Source organism: Galendromus occidentalis, unplaced genomic scaffold, assembly GCF_000255335.2.
Source record: "Galendromus occidentalis unplaced genomic scaffold, Mocc_1.1 scf7180000076471, whole genome shotgun sequence".
In the NCBI taxonomy this organism is placed as follows: Eukaryota; Metazoa; Arthropoda; class Arachnida; order Mesostigmata; family Phytoseiidae; genus Galendromus; species Galendromus occidentalis.
Genome location: NW_003804460.1, coordinates 17,032 through 35,631, shown reverse-complemented (window position 1 = coordinate 35,631; position 18,600 = coordinate 17,032). Strand labels below are relative to the sequence as shown.

Sequence of the window (18,600 nt, the reverse complement as noted above, 5' to 3'; positions counted from 1 at the left end):
CTCCTCAAGAATCCATTCCCGTCGAATGCCTTGGCATTCCAGTGATCACGGACTCAATCTTCCCTCCAGCTGAGCGGCTGGGCGGAATCAGCGAATTCGCAGATCTCGTTGAGGATCCCGAATTCAAGGAGATTGACATCCTCCTCGGCACAGATGACCTGGGTCAAATATGGCTCAACGAGTCGCGGTCGGAGGGACGGCTGATGGCACTGAAAACAAGACTCGGGTGGTTCACCTTCGGAAGAAAGGCGCCGCTCAGTCCGTTCACCAACGTCGTGTGTGCACTCCAGTCGTCGGCGTCAACTCAACAGCAACAACAGTCACTGAAATCCACCACCGAGGCTCGGGAAAACTCGAAAACAGAACGAGACATTGAGTTCTTGTTCGAGACTGAGCTACTTGGGGTCGAACCGCCAGCAGAAAACGAAACTGCAGCAGAGATGCAACGCCTGGATGAGTTGTTCAAGGCAAACATCTCGAGGAACAAAGATGGGAGATATCGACTTAAGCTCATCTTCAACGAAAATCTCCAGTCGCTAGGCGACAATGAAAAGATTGCTATCAACAGATTGAACTCGCTCATTTCGCGGAGTTCCAAAGAAGTTCTCGAGGCGATCGACGAAGAGATGGAGAAATACATCAAGGAGGGCTATGCCGAGCTGGCTCCGAAACGGAAGCCGGGAGAATTCGTGCATTATCTACCACTCCAGGTGGTCAAGAAACCCGACCAAGGGTCACCTAGGGGCTTCAAGTTGAGGATTGTCAAGGATGCAGGTTGTCGTTCGAAGGATCTGGCTTCATTAAACGACGTTCTGATAACAGGATACAACCTACTCCAGAACATTCTCCTCGTGCTCACGAAATTTCGAGAGTCTCCCATTGCCGTCGTGGCGGATGTGGAGAAAGCATATCATCAGTTTGAAATCGATCGATCACACCGAACGTTCCTCAGATACTACTATCGGCCCGGAGTCTCAAGAAACGCCGGAGCTCCTATCAAGGAGTTCTGGTCGAAAAGATTGGATTTCGGGACTTCCGCTAGCCCATGGTTATACCAAGCAGGCCTCAAATTCCATCTGGATGGCGAGAAGACTCGTCGGCCGTCTGAGACTGAGTTCATCAATGAGCTGCAGTTCTCATGTTACATGGATGATTTGAGTTTCGGTAGTGTTAACCAAGAGACAGCATTAACAAAGATACAACGAATGCGTCGAAATTTTCCGAAGCGGGCACTTCCCGCTGAAGAAATGGGCTACCAATTCGGAAGAAGTGGCGGAAGGAATGAGGCAAGCGTTCTCCGATGAGACAGTGTCGATTCGGAGCGCCGAACCAGACTTTCGATTCCTGGGGATACGCTGGTGTCAGGTTACGGACGCACTTGGTGTTTTCGTAACCAACGCCAACAGATGTTTCAACGATGCGAAACCGAGCAAGCGTTCGCTGCTCTCAGGGTTGGCTCAAATCTACGATCCTCTCGGAATAATCTGTCCGATTTCGATACATGCCAGAGTGCTGTTTCAAATGATGTGGCAGGACAAAGTTCAATGGGACGATCGTCTCAACGCAAAACATCGTGAGCTCTACGGAGAGTTCGTTCGGCAGCTCAAGTCTGCGGATCGAATCCTCGTTAGCCGAACAAACGCGAGGATCGACAGACTCCCCAGGCGGACAGAAATCCACGCGTTCTCTGATGCGTCGAAAGTCGCTTACGGGGCGGTCATATATCTCAAGGAGTTCTTCCAGGACGGCGATCCGGAAATCAAGTTCCTCATGGCGAAAGCGAAGGTTGCGCCGAACAAGGCCAATTGGAATATCCATCGTTTGGAGCTGATGGCAGCTCTAGTCAGCTGTCGCCTGGTTGAGAAGCTCAGACCGGCACTCGGAAACACAGTCAAAAGGACGGTTTACTGGGTGGATAATAGTGCTGTGGTCGGTTGGACGAGGGACAGGCCATCGGAATGGCGAACTTTCGTCGCCAACAGGATCACCGAGATCCAGAGGTTCTCAACGCCGGATCAGTGGCGCTATGTGGCCACGAAGTCCAACCCGGCTGATTTGCTCAGCAGAGGCAACTCACTGGAGTCGAGGGAAAGTGTCGAGTTCTGGTTGAATGGACCTTCGTGGCTAAAAGAGCAAAAGTTGCCGGACCCGATCCGCATTGGCAAAGAAGAATTCGCGGAGGCAATAGCAGAGGCAAAGCATGGCAACGTCGCAGAAACAGACATCCTGCATGTCACGGCTTTGCCAAAGGTGTCGTCGTCTCTGCTCAAGGAGAAGCACTTTTCATCGTGGCCGAAAGCGGTGAGATCGCTGGCTTACGTCAGGAGGGTTTTCCAGAAAGCTCGCAAGAGGGATTTGTCTATGGACATTCCCGTTCAGGTCGAGGAATATCTTGACGCAGAGAGAGCACTTATAAGGGATCTACAGCAAATGGATTTCCCGACAGAAGTCGCCAGTGGAGGGAGAAAGCTACCGAAAACGAGCAAGCTTTATCTCTACAATCCGATGGTCGATGAACATGGAATCCTACGTTGTAAGTCAGGATTGATCAAGTCCGGTGATCTGTCGTTCGGTGAAAAATATCCGATAATCCTCGATGGGCGGAACTATTTCACGAAGTTGCTCATAGCGTGGATTCACAAATCAAAATGTCTCCATTCACCAGGAATCACCACCAATCTTCATCATATCCGTGCGGAATACCTCATTCTGAGGGAGCGCTTGGTGGGCTGCATAAAGCGTCCACTCCGGAAAATCTTAGGAACGAATATACCAAGATTTCGGGAGTTGGAATCAATCCTGTCGGAAATCGAGCTGTGCGTCAATCTGAGACCAATAACAGCGCTTCCATCCAGTGAGTGTGAGGTCAGAGCACTGTGCCCAGCGGATCTGGTGAATGGATACAACGCAAGAGCCAGGTTCCCAGATACTTCGATGGTCAACTTGAAAGTCAGCGACCGGGACATGCCGATAATTATGTCGAAAGCGTGGAAACGCCAAGAGGCCGTCATGAAGGCGTTCTGGAAAAGATTCCGACTCGAGTACTTGGGTCAGTTGAGGAACGCAGTTGAGACCAAACCAGCATCTCCGAATGAGCTCAATGTGGGCGACGTGTGCCTGATGGCAGACCCGAGTCCGTCGCGTGGGTTCTGGCCGCTCTGCAGAGTAGTCAACGTGTTCGGTGGCGAGAGAACAGATCTCAGAAAACGATCATGCATGGTCATGAGAGGAGACAGGAAGATTCTCAAGCGCCCAATCCACTCAATATATCCATTGGGAATTGGCCAAGCTGAAGAAGCCAGCAATGTTCTATAGAAAACAGTCTGAGTCGAACTCAATGGATACATACAAATTCATTTAAAAAGGGTCTCCTGGAGGATCTCCCGTTTGCTCATGCAATTGAAAAGAAAAAAAATGTATTTCGAAGCGACTAAAAAGAGGAAAAGGTGTTGATTCGAAAATTCGCAGTACTGATTCAGTACAGTAGAATTTCCGGGGGGAAGGGTCGATCTCTCTCACGGGAAAGGGACACAAGCGTGTTCCGGAGATTCCGGTCTCGGAGCTCGGCGAAAGTGAAGTCTGGGGTACCGGGTACATCTCGGGGAAGTGTGCTTTACTCGGGTCGAGATTGAAGAGTTCATGAGAATAGAATTTATTCCGAGGGAACCACTGCATGCCACGTAGGTAAATGCGACGACTCGGGAACCACAGTCGAATGTACGAGACTCTCCGAGCAGAAGCTAAATTTCTAGGAAAAAATTATTACTGAATGATGTTTCATGAGAAGAAAACTTTCTGTTCTGTGTTAAGTTTAAACCCCAATCAGTAGATTAGCGTTGGTGGAGTGTCACATGCGCTCCAGACGAGATATTGGAAGCGCGCAGAGATGAGATTACGAGAGCTCCCGTCTGAGGGCGCCCTCGGGGTTTCCCTCCGAAAGACGGGATGTATCCGTGATTCAGCAGCGTAGTGATCTGGGAATCTAGTGTGAATTATTTATGTCCTAGGAATACTATGCCAATGACTAATAAATATCTGTAACTTCGGGTCCCCCGGTAACCGCGTCAGGTACTGTCGGTCTCGCGTGACGTCACCACTGCGACGTCGCGGCGCAGCCATCTAGAGGCGCGCGAACAGAGATAAACAGAAGGAAAACAGAGGTAGCGGAACGAGCAGCTCGTATCCAGAGCCTCAGTATCTTTGGCGCTTCGCGACCTCAAACGATCAACGAGCCGAAGCTCGGAAATCCTGACGTGTTGCCTAGGGCCCGAGTTCAGTTCGCGACTATAACCAGGTCCCCTAATTGCATGCAACAGCTTCCCCGTTGTCCCGCTCCCCTGTTCTCTAGCTCCGCCATGTTCCCGTTCTCCCATTTTCATATCACACTAGCGTACCCGGTCGGGCTTCGCTGCGAACCGTGAATGTATTTTTGATAACCATCATTCCCGGTGATATCATTTCATTCCTCCTTTTATTTCGAAAAGGGTTTTTAATCGCTCACAAAATATTACATCCTCATTTAAAAATTTACAAATGTGCCAGCCGTAGGAGCTGTTCACTACAGCGGTACGGGCAGTATCGGGCGGCTTCGCCGAGAGGCCGGTCCTACGGCTGTTCGGTGCGAGATGGAGGATATCGCAGAGTTTGCGTTGTGCTAGGAGTCTGAGGGCCAAGGCCTTACATATCTGCCCGGACGAGAAGCTCTGGGAGTGGGATGAAATCGTGTTCCAACTTGGGAATGTTGCACCGGCGAGCTAGGCAATGGACAAGAAAGATTGTATGCGCTTGAGTAAAGACAAATCTCGTTCATAAGTTGGGGACCAGACAGTTGAACAATACAGGAGACGAGGAGTGACCAAACTGCGGCAGAGAGCGGTGTATGGTGACGGATCATCAACAATAAAAGTGCGCAAGATGAGGTTTGAGACTCGACCAGCGGCGCGAGCAACGTTGACTACATGAGATCGGAACTTGAGATCCGAGTCGAACGGGACGCCAAAATCCCGGAATGAGGAAACAATGGGGACGGGATGGCCGTCGGCAAAGTACTACATGGCACCGTCATCGCGACGGCGCATTTCGGTATCGATAGCTTCATCTTGTTCAACTCGGCCCCTTCACATATCTTGAAGACCGTGTTCTGAAGGTCAGCACAGTCAGTGGGATCGGTGATGCTGCAAAAAAAATTCAGTAGGTAGATATTTGAGATCGTTACAGTAGATCGTGAAGAGAAGGGGTCCGGGTCGGGGACCTTGCGGGACGCCAGTCGGCGCGGGTGCCGTCCCAGACATGGTAGAACCAACTTCGACGCGGGAGTGACGATCGGTGATGTATTGACGGCACCAGCAGACGAAACGCTTCCCGTAGCCGGGATCAGACATTTTCGACAGAAGAATCGCGTGATCACAGATGTCAAAAGCGGAGGAGAAGTCGAAGCACCTACACACAGTGGACGGGGGCTCCTTGATTTTTTGCAACGGCCCCGTAGTGTGATACTTCGATAAGTTGGGTCTCGGTACTCCGACCTTTGATAAATTCATGTTGGTGAGGGTCGTTCTGGCCTGTGGTTGCGAGGAAATTGGCTAGGCAGTCAGTCACAACGCTCTCCTTGATGAGGCACGGGATGGAGGCTAGGGCAATGAGACGGTGATTTTTGGGATCGCATTTGGGACCTTTTTCGTGCACGGGAGTGACGATCGATAGCCGGAAAAAATCAGAACCTGGCCGTCTTCGAAAGAACGAGTGAAAATTAGCGAGAGGAGCTCGCAGACGCAGTGAGCGAGAAGCTTGAATACGAAGGGCGGTATGCCGTCAGGAGTGAGACTATGCTTATTCTTGAGCTTTTTAAGCTTCTCTACCACGACCTCAGGGGAGAAAATCACATCATTCACAGTTCCGGCTAGAAGTTTCCTCGGATATACTTTCGTGCATTTACCGTCTTTCATGCGCGGGTATCTGCCATTCAACGCACCACATGGCCCATGAATAATGTTTTTCGGAATGATTCGGAATAATTCCGGATCAAGTCCCGCATCAGGTATCTCGGCTGAGACCACATCGTCAATCTTCTCTGGTGTCATCTTTACAATTAGCCAAATCAAAATTCGGGCATGCGGTAATCCTCGTTTCTGCCATCAAATAGAATACATCCAACAGCGAGATTCTCCGAAAACATGATGTTTCACAATGAAATCCACGAGCGCTTTCAATTTTTGTTCGAGCACGCGTGCCTTAATATTTTGGCGATCCGAGCTCGATTGATATGGCCACAATAGCGCTTTCATCTCCCCCAACGCGGGGTTAGATTCACCGATATGTAATGAAAAAATCTGGGCGACCATAATTCCGAACATACATAAGTCATAGCCTAGAGCCCGGACCTGCATGCACTGAAAAGAGTGGAATTATGCATGCAGATATGCGATCAAAGTGGCTCATTTCCGGAATCCGCACACAAGTCTCAATTTTCACGGATTGCAGTACACAATGAGATGTTGCTTTGAATGGTCGAATGTGAGACTTTGTCTCCGATCGCTTGTGGTATGTTCCAAGATCGAGAAAGTCCTCTCTACGTCGACTGACGTTATAGGAGCGAATTTGAGCGCCGCGAGCTCCGACGGCGAGTACTTGTCGATGCTCCTCTCGGACGGGTTTACATGGAGTATATCCGTCACCTCGTCCAGGTGATGAAAATCGGGATTGTTGGTGAGAATGAGGTCGCACTTCTTGCGGATCTTTCCGCCCGGCTCCGCGGGTTCTGTGGAGATCTAGAAGAGTTTTCTTGACGACGTCCGTGCTTCCCACAATTCTCAGACCCTCTGACTGGTCAGAAGTCCCTATAAAGACCTCCGTTAGCCATGGGAGCGCTAAGAGCGATTGCAACGATATATGCAAAATTGTCTTCCGAACAACCATAAATGCATTTATTCCAAAAAAGCCGATTTATGCGTTTCTACGCATCTTATGCATTTTGCAAGGAGGCCCGGGCTCTAGTCATAGCATCCTGCGCGTATCCGTGCATATGTCTTGGGCTCCTGGTGAATGTCGCAGGCGAGATCACCATCTTGCCAAGCTCACTGGGATTGACCTTGCCATCGTTGTTTATCGCATCGCGTAAATGAAGATACTCCTCTGAACGTTATTTCGATTGATTCAGCCTGATGAACTATAGTCGTTCGGTCTCGATCCTCGCATACATGTCAACATCAAGTCGATAATGATGGAACAACTGCCGGCATCGTGAAAAATGATTGTCGGCATTATCGAACCATCAAACGGTAAGAGTGGCGCTGACTTCTTTGTCGTTTTCTGTACCTGTTTGCGGATCAAGCCTTTCGATGTCCACATGATGAACGTCTTGTCCTTCCCGAAATATGAGGGGATACTGTGAAGCGTCCTACGAACGATTCGCTTCAGGAACCGCTTCTTCGCTGAAGGACACTATCGCGTGAGTTGAAATCCTCCCCAACAATAACAAACGCTACTTCGTTAATCGTTGCCACATTGGGGCGCCTTTCGTGTAGGCCCGGTGGTGTTTTGACAGCTCTGATCATGACCTTGTACTCATCGGTCGGCATGCGCTCTAACGCCGTTCGGAAAAGCCGAACTGAATGGTTGTGTTGATCGAACAAAGGGTATAGCGGAATAAGGCATGATTTTCGGCCCAAGCGGGGATTTCAAATCTGTTGATACGCGATGATTCCCCTCCCTAAGTGAAGTATATCGACGCAATTGATCAACTTCAATAGCCCCCTTATTCCCGAATATTCTAGGAACAAAAAATCCGCCTCCGTCGACTCTGAAAAATGATTCATCCTCATCAAAATATTTTTGTGCGACAACGAGAAGAGATGGAGACCCCGGGTTGGTTTTGTTGAAAAGCTGAGGAAAAATGCTGAAAAGACATGGGCCCGAATGCCCAACACTTTTTCTCTTCGAGAGTTGAACAATTTTTTTCCCCTCTTGACCTGATTTTCGGACATTTTCCGCCCAAAAGCCTTCTGCACCACGGCGGAACTGCACCAAACGAATTTTTTCTGAGCGTCATTCATCCGCGAGACGGATATAACAAGAAAATTCTTTCCATCTCTTGGTGGTCATAATCATTTTCGTGTTTTCGACGTTTTCCCAAGGAAACCGGCTTCCTCAAAAGCTATCCCCACAGCATCGCATTCGACTCCCCCAATGAGGACACTTCTCTCAGAATTAGAATATTTCTTTATCCGCTTCGAGATTCTTTCCGGTGCTTGAGCGCACGATCTCTAGTTCATCGAATTCCTGTTCGATTCCTGTGTTTATCCACCATTCCTCAAGCTTTTTGACCGGCTCACTCTGATCATGAAACAAAATTGTTGTGTCAGAAGAGGACGATAGAAGTCTCCTGTTGCTGTTCTCACGGAGTGCTACTCCCCGTATGATAACGCCTTCCCCCTCGGAGCCTGTAATTTTCTCGCCGTGTTCTGACCACAAACTCAAAGTCACGATCTTTCCGCTTTCATCGACCAATCGGACATTTCTTCTGGATCTCGTTACGCCATCTCGACAAGGGAAATCCTGTCTATCGTTCACCTCGTAGACGATTGCTTGTATATCAACTTTCTTATTCAATAGAGCATTCAGAATCTCGGCAACCGAGAGCATATTCGACTTCGCCATTCGATCGGGACGAGTTTGCTTATCTGGCGGCAAAAACATTTTTGTTCCGATCATATCATGCTTCGGACAATTATAATTATCTCTATGCCATCATCGGAGGCGTCTAAAGTCTCCTCACTAATCGGAAGCGGAAGAGAATTCTTGGTTCCTTCGACATCGACAGTAATGATGCCGTGATGTTTGTACAAAGGCTGATCTACGAGAAATTCCAGCCAAGCTTTGACAACGGATTTCTTCGCGAATCCACTCGGATCAGGAGACTTGTGTATGATGTTTTTCTTAAGGCTTACGTTGAAGGCAAAGTAATCATCGAGACAGCGTGGCAAGGATTGTACAACGGTGTCAACGTCGACGGGTACGTTGGTAACTTGACCGACGATACCATAAGAGCCATCGCGGCGGAGGCATCGAATCTGCATGTGAGGGATGCGCGGGGAGACAAGACGTTCGGTTAAAAGATCTAGGTTTGGTGAATGTGTCGGCTCCGGCGGATACCTTTATTACTCTTGCATTACTCTTGCTCAGAGGTGGGATCTTCTGTTTTACAAACTTTGGAACAATTGTTACACAGTCTGAAAACGCTAGTGTCATCGGTGAAAATGTCACTCAGGAAATTCGCCATCCTGTAACTTACCGATTTTAGATCCCCCATGTGCCAGAGTCGATCGCATACATAACACGCATGTCCAAACCAAACTCATTTTCAAGAAACATCTTCTTGGAACGGTCGCTGGCCGTCTCCAGGCGCTTGCGTAACCCGCATCCCTGTGTGTTCTATCAACTACGTCGAAGCTCGTAGGAAGCCCTCCGTGGGCTCGCTCGCTTTGGGCGGAGAACCCCGTTCGAATAGTTATCGGAGGAATTGACTCCCTCTCATTCGAGTCAGGATCTACGGGAATCTCAGTCGGCATAATCGTGGTTTTCTACGGCAACTTGAAGTCGAGCTCGTTGTGCCCGCGATCGTTCTGTAGATGATCTCGGCCGTTCCGCGGTACGGATTGGATCGGTCCCCCTCCTGAGAGCTTGCCCCGAACGTGCCTGGAGGCTACGGGTGCTTGGTCTCATGATCAAACCGATGACCTCAAAAGTCAGAGATCGAAGGGAACTCTAGAGATGACACTTCGTTATAGTCGATAATCTCGGCTGAGCTTTCAGTACCTTCGACCTCAGTCGGCCGGTCCGGCCGCGTCGCGTATCAACGGAGTTCTAGCGCCGCAAAAAGCTAGGGGATTTCGTTGCATGGAGGACGAAGTTTGTTTGTCTGGCTTCCCGAGCGGTTTTCGAGACGTTTTCACGTCAAAATGATTCGATACAGTGGTTGAGCCTGAAATCAATGTTAAAAGGGGCTCTGGTTGAGCAAGCGATCCGGGAAGCTTTACCTTTCCACTTGCGCGGCACAATCCTGGCGGCTCATTCTTGAACTTAACTGCGCAATGATATTGGCATGACCTATTCATTCCTCCGATCCTTTCGTCAGGTTTGAGGCTATAATCGCAACATGGTTCGTAAGAAAAGCACTTTACTTCAATTCAGAGCATTCAGATCGTCGAGATCGAGAATTCCGTTTTCCATTGCGCGCCAATCTAGCAGCTCTTTCATCATCGTTTTCACTGTGCCGGGCGTTTGCGGCGTGCAGTCGTTCGAATTGTAACCTCGAGTCTCGATGACCGGATGATTCATTTGTACGGGCATGAGCGACATTACTCCGAACGGCTTCTAATCGCGATTCTCTTAGCGTGTTTGTCTCCAGCGTCAGAGACGCCTTTCGCTTCAAGGTGGAACGTGTCGACCGACCAATTATTGATTGTCGCTTGGGGGCATAATGGTCGCTTCGAAAACGTTTTTCCAGGGATTCTCTCGAATTTATAGTTTCGGTGCACACGAATTTCTCCTTAGAGTGACAAAAGAGCATAGCTTACCACCTAGGGATGGCTGATAAGAACTATCAAACACCGCCCCACAGTGGTCAAAAATCGATTTCTAGGTGGACAAAATTATTCGGTCGTTTTTCGCCCATATCTCAAACTTGAATGGTTCAGACTACCCGATACGATGAAAATTAGGGACGGATGACCCCCCACAAGGACGCACCGACCCGAAGAGTTGCGATTTGTGTCGATACGACCGAGGGAAAATTCTTCCGTGGCCGACAACAGGCGAAAACCTAAATTGCTCATTTAAGACCTTTGCCCCGACTTACCCCAGGTATTTTTTTTTTTTAAAAGCTCCTCAAGCCTTCCGCTTTTCGAAGCACATCTCCAATTTCTGCGCATTTTTGCGCTAAGGGCTTTAAAAAAAAAAAGGCAAATTTTCGCTGATTTTAGGTCTTCATCGGAGACATCGAATCATAGCCGGGCATGCTTCAGACGAGATGGCCTGGGCTGTCTTAGAATATTTTTCCTTCTCTTTTACTGCTCGTGGGTGACCACAGGCGGAGATACCGGGATGCAGAATTCGCTACAGGCTTTGATCCGCTTCGATTGTGGAGAGAGATTCCCTCTTTTACAATAGCATGGATATGGATCCCGATCGGTGCTCGCGATTCGGGGGCGAAGCGAGTCATCTCGGCGATCCGACATCCAACAGCTCGTTTCCAGTATTACCGCCGAGAAGCGATCTCTTGAGCGCCAGCAGACGATGTTCCGAGTCTGACTCACGGGCAAGCTGGCGCGGTCTCCACTTCTGTAGGAAGTTGGAAGTCAAGCAGGAAACAAGTCGTGGAGCATTCGTCTCTCTCAAATCTGCATGCATAAAGTTGGTGGGATATTTCAATGAACAACGTCCTCAAGACCTCAAATATCGTCTCCGCGGGCGAGCTGGAGGCCGGAAACCCTTTCCGAGTCTCAGGCCTCATTCGGGAAACGGAACTCTATCGAAAAAACCATCGAAATAATTTTGTCCACCTAGGAATTGATTTTTGACCACTGTGCGCCCCGAGAACGAGAACACCGTTCTACAATGTTCATAACGATGCTGCCATCCAATTTGTCGGAGCAGCTCATTCCATACATGCGATTTATATATATAGGGAATAGGGATTGTAGGGGTAGCCGATAGCACCCGCGCTGAGTGACGTAGTTATACTTGTATATATAAGCACTCCTGGAGGCCATCAATACATTATTCCTATTACACAACGAAGTGATGGTCAAGTCTACTCTAGCTCCTAGCACGGGTCAGTGGCGACGAGGATTTTCTTCTTGTAACTGTTCTCTTGCGTAACAATCGTCGAACCTGAGAACGATCACAAGAGCAAAGAACCAATGGCCTTCTCAAAACAGGATGTCCAGTTTTTGGTGATGGAGGCAGTGAAGGCCGCTCTACAACAAACACAGAGCCACGGCGATGACCAAAAGGTGACCGAATCGCTGAACTCAAGAATTCCGAAACTCAAATACGATCCCGAGACGGATCAAACGTACGAAAAGGGGATAAACCGGTATAAACCTGTCATCGACGTGGGCGGCGCCTCACTCCCCGAGAACGAAAGAAAGCAATTCCTACTATCGAAACTGGACACGAAAGAGTACGACCGCTTCGTGGCTTTCATACTGCCGAAAAAGCCGGAATCGGAGAGCATAGACAACATAATCGCAACTCTTACGTCGATATTCAGTCAACCCGCTTTGTTGTTCCGAAGACGGTTCGAGTTCCTTCAAACAAAAAGGGAGGGACTTGACATCACCGATCTAGTCGGGCTCCTAAATACACGGGGCGAGGCTGCATCGCTGGATGAACTGACACCGGAGGCTTTGAAGTGTTTGGTATTAGTTAACGCACTCTCAGAACCGGAAGACTTGGAACTCCGCACCAGAGCTCTACGTAAACTCGATGATGAGACAACGACTCTGAAGAGTCTCGCGAAAGAGCTTATATCCTATACGCAGCTGAAGAGGGGCGCAACCAGTGGGAAGAACACTCAGGTAGCCGTCAGTTATGTTCAGAAAAAAGCACCTCAACAGCGGAGCACGAAAACGCCCTTATGCTACCGTTGCGGAGCAGCAGATCATAAACATAGGAGCTGCCCACACGCAAAAGAAAAGTGTCCGAAGTGTCACAAGATCGGTCATACGCAAAGCGCTTGTAGAAGTTCAGGCCAAAAAGCAAAAGTACGACGTCTACAAAAAGGCCTCCATCAACAGTCGGATCTCGAGATCGGTGATCATCAACTCAACGGAGGTCAATCTTGTTTTGGACACCGGCGCGGACGTAACCCTGATTACGGGAAAATTCTGGAAACAACTTGGAGCATCAGCCTTAGAACCACCGAAAGTTAAGCCAACTCAAGCAGATGGTTCATCTCTCGATGTTATGGGCCAGTTCGACTTTGACGTGGAACTCAGCTGCAACAAATTCAGAGGGAATTGCTACGTTGCCAATGCTGGCAGTCTGCTGGGAATGGACTGGATTAAGCACGACAAACCTCTATACAGAGCACTCGTGCAGGGTTCTGAGAGGGCTCAAGTTAACGCTTTCCAAGTATGTCAGACATCGAAGACTGAGATCACGCAAGACAGGCTGGCTTCAGAACTGCAACGAGACTTTCCGGAAGTTTTCATGGAAGGACTCGGCCGTTGCACGAAGTTCCAAGCAGCAATCAGGCTGAAACCGAATTCAGAACCACTTTTCAGAAGAGCAAGACCTGTCGCTTACGCGACACTTCCTGCAGTCTGTGCGGAGATCGATCGGTGAGAAAAGAACGGGGTAATCGAGAAGGTATCACACTCCGACTTTGCCGTTCCGATTGTGGTGGACAAGAAATCGGACGGTCGTATACGCATGTGCGGAGACTATTCGACGGGACTTAATGCCATCGTTGAGGACGAACATTATCCGCTTCCGACTGCTGAAGACATCTTCAGTACGCTCAACGGCGGGAAGTGGTTCTCCCAAATAGATCTCACAGAGGCCTATCTACAGGTTCCAGTTGAGGAGAGTTCGCAGCTGATGCTCACGATCAACACACCCAAAGGTCTATACAAAGTGAAGCGCCTTCCATTTGGAATCAAGACGGCGCCGAGTATCTTCCAGAGAGTCATGGACGAGCTCACCGCGGGTCTAGAAGGCACGATGGCATATCTTGACGATATCGTCGTGACGGGATCGACCAGAGAGGAACATCGAACTAGATTGGTGGCGGTGATGAAGCGTCTCCGCGAATTCGGGCTACGCGTGAAGCTGGAAAAGTGCAGTTTCTTGCGAGAGGAGATCAAGTACCTCGGATTCATCATTAACGCGGAGGGCAGGCGTCCTGATCCGAAGAAGGTTCAGCCCATTATCGATATGCCACCACCCAAGGATATCGGCGAGCTACGAGCGTTTCTGGGAATGTTAACCTTCTATGCCGCGTTCATCCCTGAGATGAAGAGCCTGAAGGCGCCTTTGGTCGAGCTTCTGAAGAAAGACGCTAAGTTCACCTGGTCGACTGAGTGTCAGGAAGTTTTCGTCAGAGCCAAGGAAATTGTTCAGTCCGATTTGTTGTTGATGCACTACAACCCGACTCCACCGATCATAGTCTCCGCAGATGCTTCCCAGAAAGCGATCGGAGGTGTTCTGATGCACGAATTTCCCGACGGATCTCGGAAGGCTGTCTCTCATTTTGCGAGAACGTTGTTGGAAGGTGTGCGCAGCACCACTACGAATCTTCCCGCCGCACTTCGTCAATATATATTATTCCATCTAGAGAAGATAACGAAGAGAAGAGATTGACACTGCTGCACCGCTTGTTCACGGTGGTTCACATTCTAACAGGTTATGGGCCCAGGCCACCATGTGTGAAAGAGTCGAAACATTGAGGATAGAATGTTGACGAAGGCTGTGCGAGTGCCTTTGCGAAAGCAATAGAAGTGAACCGAGTGAAAAAGAAATTTCCTCAACCGCGGCGTGGTGACGGAAAGGAGCCCAACGGGAGAATGATCAACGAGGACTGAGAACTGTGAATGTACGAATCCCGAGAATGAACATGGCGTGAATGCACGACTAGCTGGAAAGCGATCGACACGCTATTCAAGACAGCGTGTCGATGTTGGTTGCTGCTGGACACGATGACAGCTAAAGACAGATCTCGTATCGAGAAAGCTCTGAATGTTGTCTTCGATGAGCATACCAGGGTTTCGTCAATCATTTGGCAAGAATCTGAAGGAGGACCGAGGCTTAAGAAAGCGGGTCCGGTGGACAGCTTGAGAGGACCGATGCTTGATGTAGCGGGTCCGGGTGAGACCAATGCCATGGGTGGCGGGTCAGGATGAGAGGCCGATGCCATGTGTGGCAGGTCAGGATGAGGGGCCGATGCCATGTGTGGCAGGTCAGGATGAGGGGCCGATGCCATGTGTGGCAGGTCAGGATGAGGGGCCGATGCCATGTGTGGCAGGTCAGGATGAGGGGCCGATGCCATTTGTGGCAGGTCAGGACGACGGAAGACCAATGCCTAATGTGGCGGGTCGGGACGGAGGAGGACCAATGCTCGGTATGGCGGGTAAGGACGTCGAGGGACCAATGCCATTTGTGGCGGGTCAATATGAGTCAACTGAGCTAAGACCATACGTTGGCTGGTCGTGATGAGATGGTCGGTCGAGATGATGAACCCGTGCCATGTGTGGCAGGTTCAGATCAGCTGAAGGGTCGAAATGGGAGACCAATGCCATTTGAGGCATGTTGGAATGGAGCATCGAGCGATGGCTGAGGCACGGCTCAATTGCCCGCCAGCCTTTTTTTCGGAACGCCGACGGAAACGCTGGAAGCGTCGTTGAGAGCGCTGGGAGCGCAAATGGAAACGCTGGGAGCGTTGAGGACGCTAAGAGCGTAGATGAGAATGCTGGGAGCGTTAGTGGCGCTCGGAGCGCGGACAAAGGCTGCTCGGGAAGCGTCGGGAATTCGAGAAAACTGGATGGGGGCTCGGGGAGCTGGAAATATCCGACCGTGCCGGGGTCAGGACAGAGATCAAAGTCAGCGGAACACCGAGCTGTCTCTACCCGTCGATTATATGTACAAGACCAAAAATGGATCGCGGAGTGCTGCGGAATGCCAGAGAACTTCGCGAGCGATGGGAGTACTTCAGATAAGCAGAACCTAAGTTGAATTTTCTCAGAGGGTGCCTCATCCACCTTGAATGAGCTCCCTGGTTTTGAAGCGAGGGGAGCCTTCGAGATCGCGCTCCACTTCGAAGAATCTTCGTGGTTCTGCGCAAGGGGGAGTGTTGGAAGGTGTGCGCAGCACCACTACGAATCTTCCCGCCGCACTTCGTCAATATATATTATTCCATCTAGAGAAGACAACGAAGAGAAGAGATTGACACTGCTGCACCGCTTGTTCACGGTGGTTCACATTCTAACACATTCTGTGCGAGTGCCTTTGTCCGCGCTCCGAGCGCCACTAACGCTCCCAGCATTCTCATCTACGCTCTTAGCGTCCTCAACGCTCCCAGCGTTTGACTCAGACGGAGCAGCGTTACGGTCAAATAGAGAAAGAGGCGCTAGCTCTGGTTCAAGCTGTCAGGAAATTCCACAAGTTCCTGTTCGGACGGAGATTCATCTTGAATACGGACCAAAAACCGCTCCTATCGATATTCGGCTCACACAAGGGAGTACCAGCTCGCTCAGCTAACAGGTTACAGCGTTGGGCGTTTATACTCCTCGGCTACGATTTCGAGCTGAAGTACAAGAATACGAAGGATTTTGGTGAAGCCGATGCTTTATCTCGTCTGATTGAGGAGCGAAGCGCAGAAGAGCCATTGGTGGATTCTGTTATCGCGGCTGTCGAAGCGGAGGTTCACAGTGATTTCAGTCACAACGTTTCGCAGCTTCCGACGACAGTGGAAAAGATACAACAGGAGACCGCGGCAGACGCAGTACTGACTGGGGCGGTTTCTTACGTCAATCAGGGAAAATGGCCGATCATCAAGCGCGACAGTCCTTTGTTTCCACTGTACTCCAGACGAGAAACTTTGGCAACGGTTAACGACTGCTTGATGATGTCAAATCGGGTGGTTATTCCGTCGTCTCTGCGTTCACTGGGACTACTCCACGACGGACACCCGGGAATCAACCGAATGAAAGCTTTGGCTAGAAGCCATGTTTATTGGCTGGTAATTGACAAGGATGTCGAGCTCCTGGTAAGGAAGTGCGAACCCTGCCAGCTGGCCGGGAAGCTTCCACCAAAGATCCCGCTGGAACCGTGGAGAGACACCGGCATACCGTGGTCAAGGGTACATGCGGATATAGCCGGACCGTCCTATGGAAGATATTTTCTCGTGGTCGTGGATTCGCTTTCCAAATGGCCCGAGGTCTTCGAAATGAAGCGGACGACTTCAGCCGCTCTCATAAGGATTTTCGAGGAAATTTTTGCAAGATTCGGAAACCCTTCAACACTGGTGACGGATAACGGGCCCCAGTTTCGGTCTTCTGAATTCCAAAAATTCTGCGAAACGAAAGGCATAAAACGGATGTTTTCTTCGCCTGGTTAATCAAACGGACAGGCGGAACGTTTCGTCGATACTCTCAAGCGGACGCTCAAGAAACTTGAAGGGGAAGGACCGGTAACGCAAAACCTAGAAAAGTTCCTTTCGACCTATCGTAATACGCCATCCGTCGCTTGTCCAGGAGGAAAAGCTCCACGGCTACGGCAACCTAAGCCGAGATTTTCCGGAAGGTATTAGCGCGTGATGACGACAACCCCTGATAACCTTCTCAGGAGGTCCGAAGAATCCTTACCCGAATTCTCCTGGTGATCGGCCCAGCCGATTCGAAACTCTGCGAAATTCCATCTCTTCTTCCGGGGAATGGATCACTGAAAGCATGCGGAGTGTGCTGTTGTCCAGAATTGTGCAAATCGACGGGGAGGGTACAGCTTGAAGCCATCTTCCGCTACTTGGATGGAGCGCCGCGTCGAGTCTCGCATTGTTGAGGTCCCCGACGAGCTCTGAATGAGCTCGGTGAGTCCAATCGTTGTGACTATGTAAGAGCAAGAAGCGTGGGGAATCTCCTCAGTAATGCTCTTCCAGCAGCTCTCAAACCTGCGAGATAGATCGGCGATTCGGGCGTCGAGGTGAGCCGCAGCAATGCTCGGACATAGACTGTCAGCGAGCGTCTTGAACTGACAAAGAGAACCCGAATGAGCGCTCACCACAAGGTCACAGAGAGATCGGATACCGAGTCCTCCGGCCGAAGTCGGGAGAGAAGCCTGCTTCCAGGGGTCACCCGAGTACTGCGCAGAGACACAGTCTAAGTTTTTCGTCGAGGCTGCAAAGGTGGTCGCGAAAGCGGTCGGTTTCCGAACAGCGAAGGAGGTAGAAAAAACGAGGAGCAGAGAGACGGAATTCTACCGTCCGATGCGACCGCACCATGCATTGCTTCCCACGATGATGTCGATAGCAACGATACTCGAGCAATAGACATGACTGTTGCCGCCGTCGAAGGGTCGGGTTCAACCATTTGCCGCATCGACGGCTGAAGCGAGGGAACTCTTCGGCAAACGACCCCGTTCGGAACCTTGCAACTTGCTACTCGAACTCGCGCTATCGGTGGACTCGTACCGGGATGAACGGTGTGACGAGCGAACAGGGTCCATCGCGCATTCACCTAATTCACACCACACCCTCAAAGTAAATTTTTAGACATTCTTTTTTGAAAATGACAACTGCATAGTTTCACATGATTTTCTGAAACTCCTCGACTCCCAGAGCAAGCCCGAATCGTCTTTCCCTGCAAGTTTTACCCTTTTTCCGGCTTCTGAAACTCAGGAAAAGACCATTTCCACTGAAATCCAGAATAACTCAATACATATTGATATAACGATAATAATGATATATGAAATGAACGAAATGAGAAAAGAAGAGAAAAAATAGAAAAGAAAGAAAAAAATCAATATTGATATGGTTTGTTGGACTACAAACCACGTTAGGTCTATTAATCCGGAAGTCTGAGATTCGACACAGTAGAATCTCGGAAG

General features: G+C 49.9%; 1 protein-coding gene and 1 pseudogene across 1 annotated transcript; both read left to right on the top strand.

Moving 5' to 3' along the window:
• Window positions 1–69: 69 nt before the first annotated feature.
• Window positions 70–3,315, top strand: LOC100907446 (uncharacterized; the record flags this gene model as incomplete). Its single annotated transcript, XM_003739251.1, has 2 exons — window positions 70–1,048; window positions 1,227–3,315. Coding segments are annotated over 2 exons (3,068 nt in total), but the record flags the coding sequence as incomplete, so codon positions are not given.
• Window positions 3,316–11,918: 8,603 nt separating this feature from the next.
• On the top strand, window positions 11,919–17,308 carry LOC100907303 (uncharacterized protein K02A2.6-like; annotated as a pseudogene).
• Window positions 17,309–18,600: the final 1,292 nt, after the last annotated feature.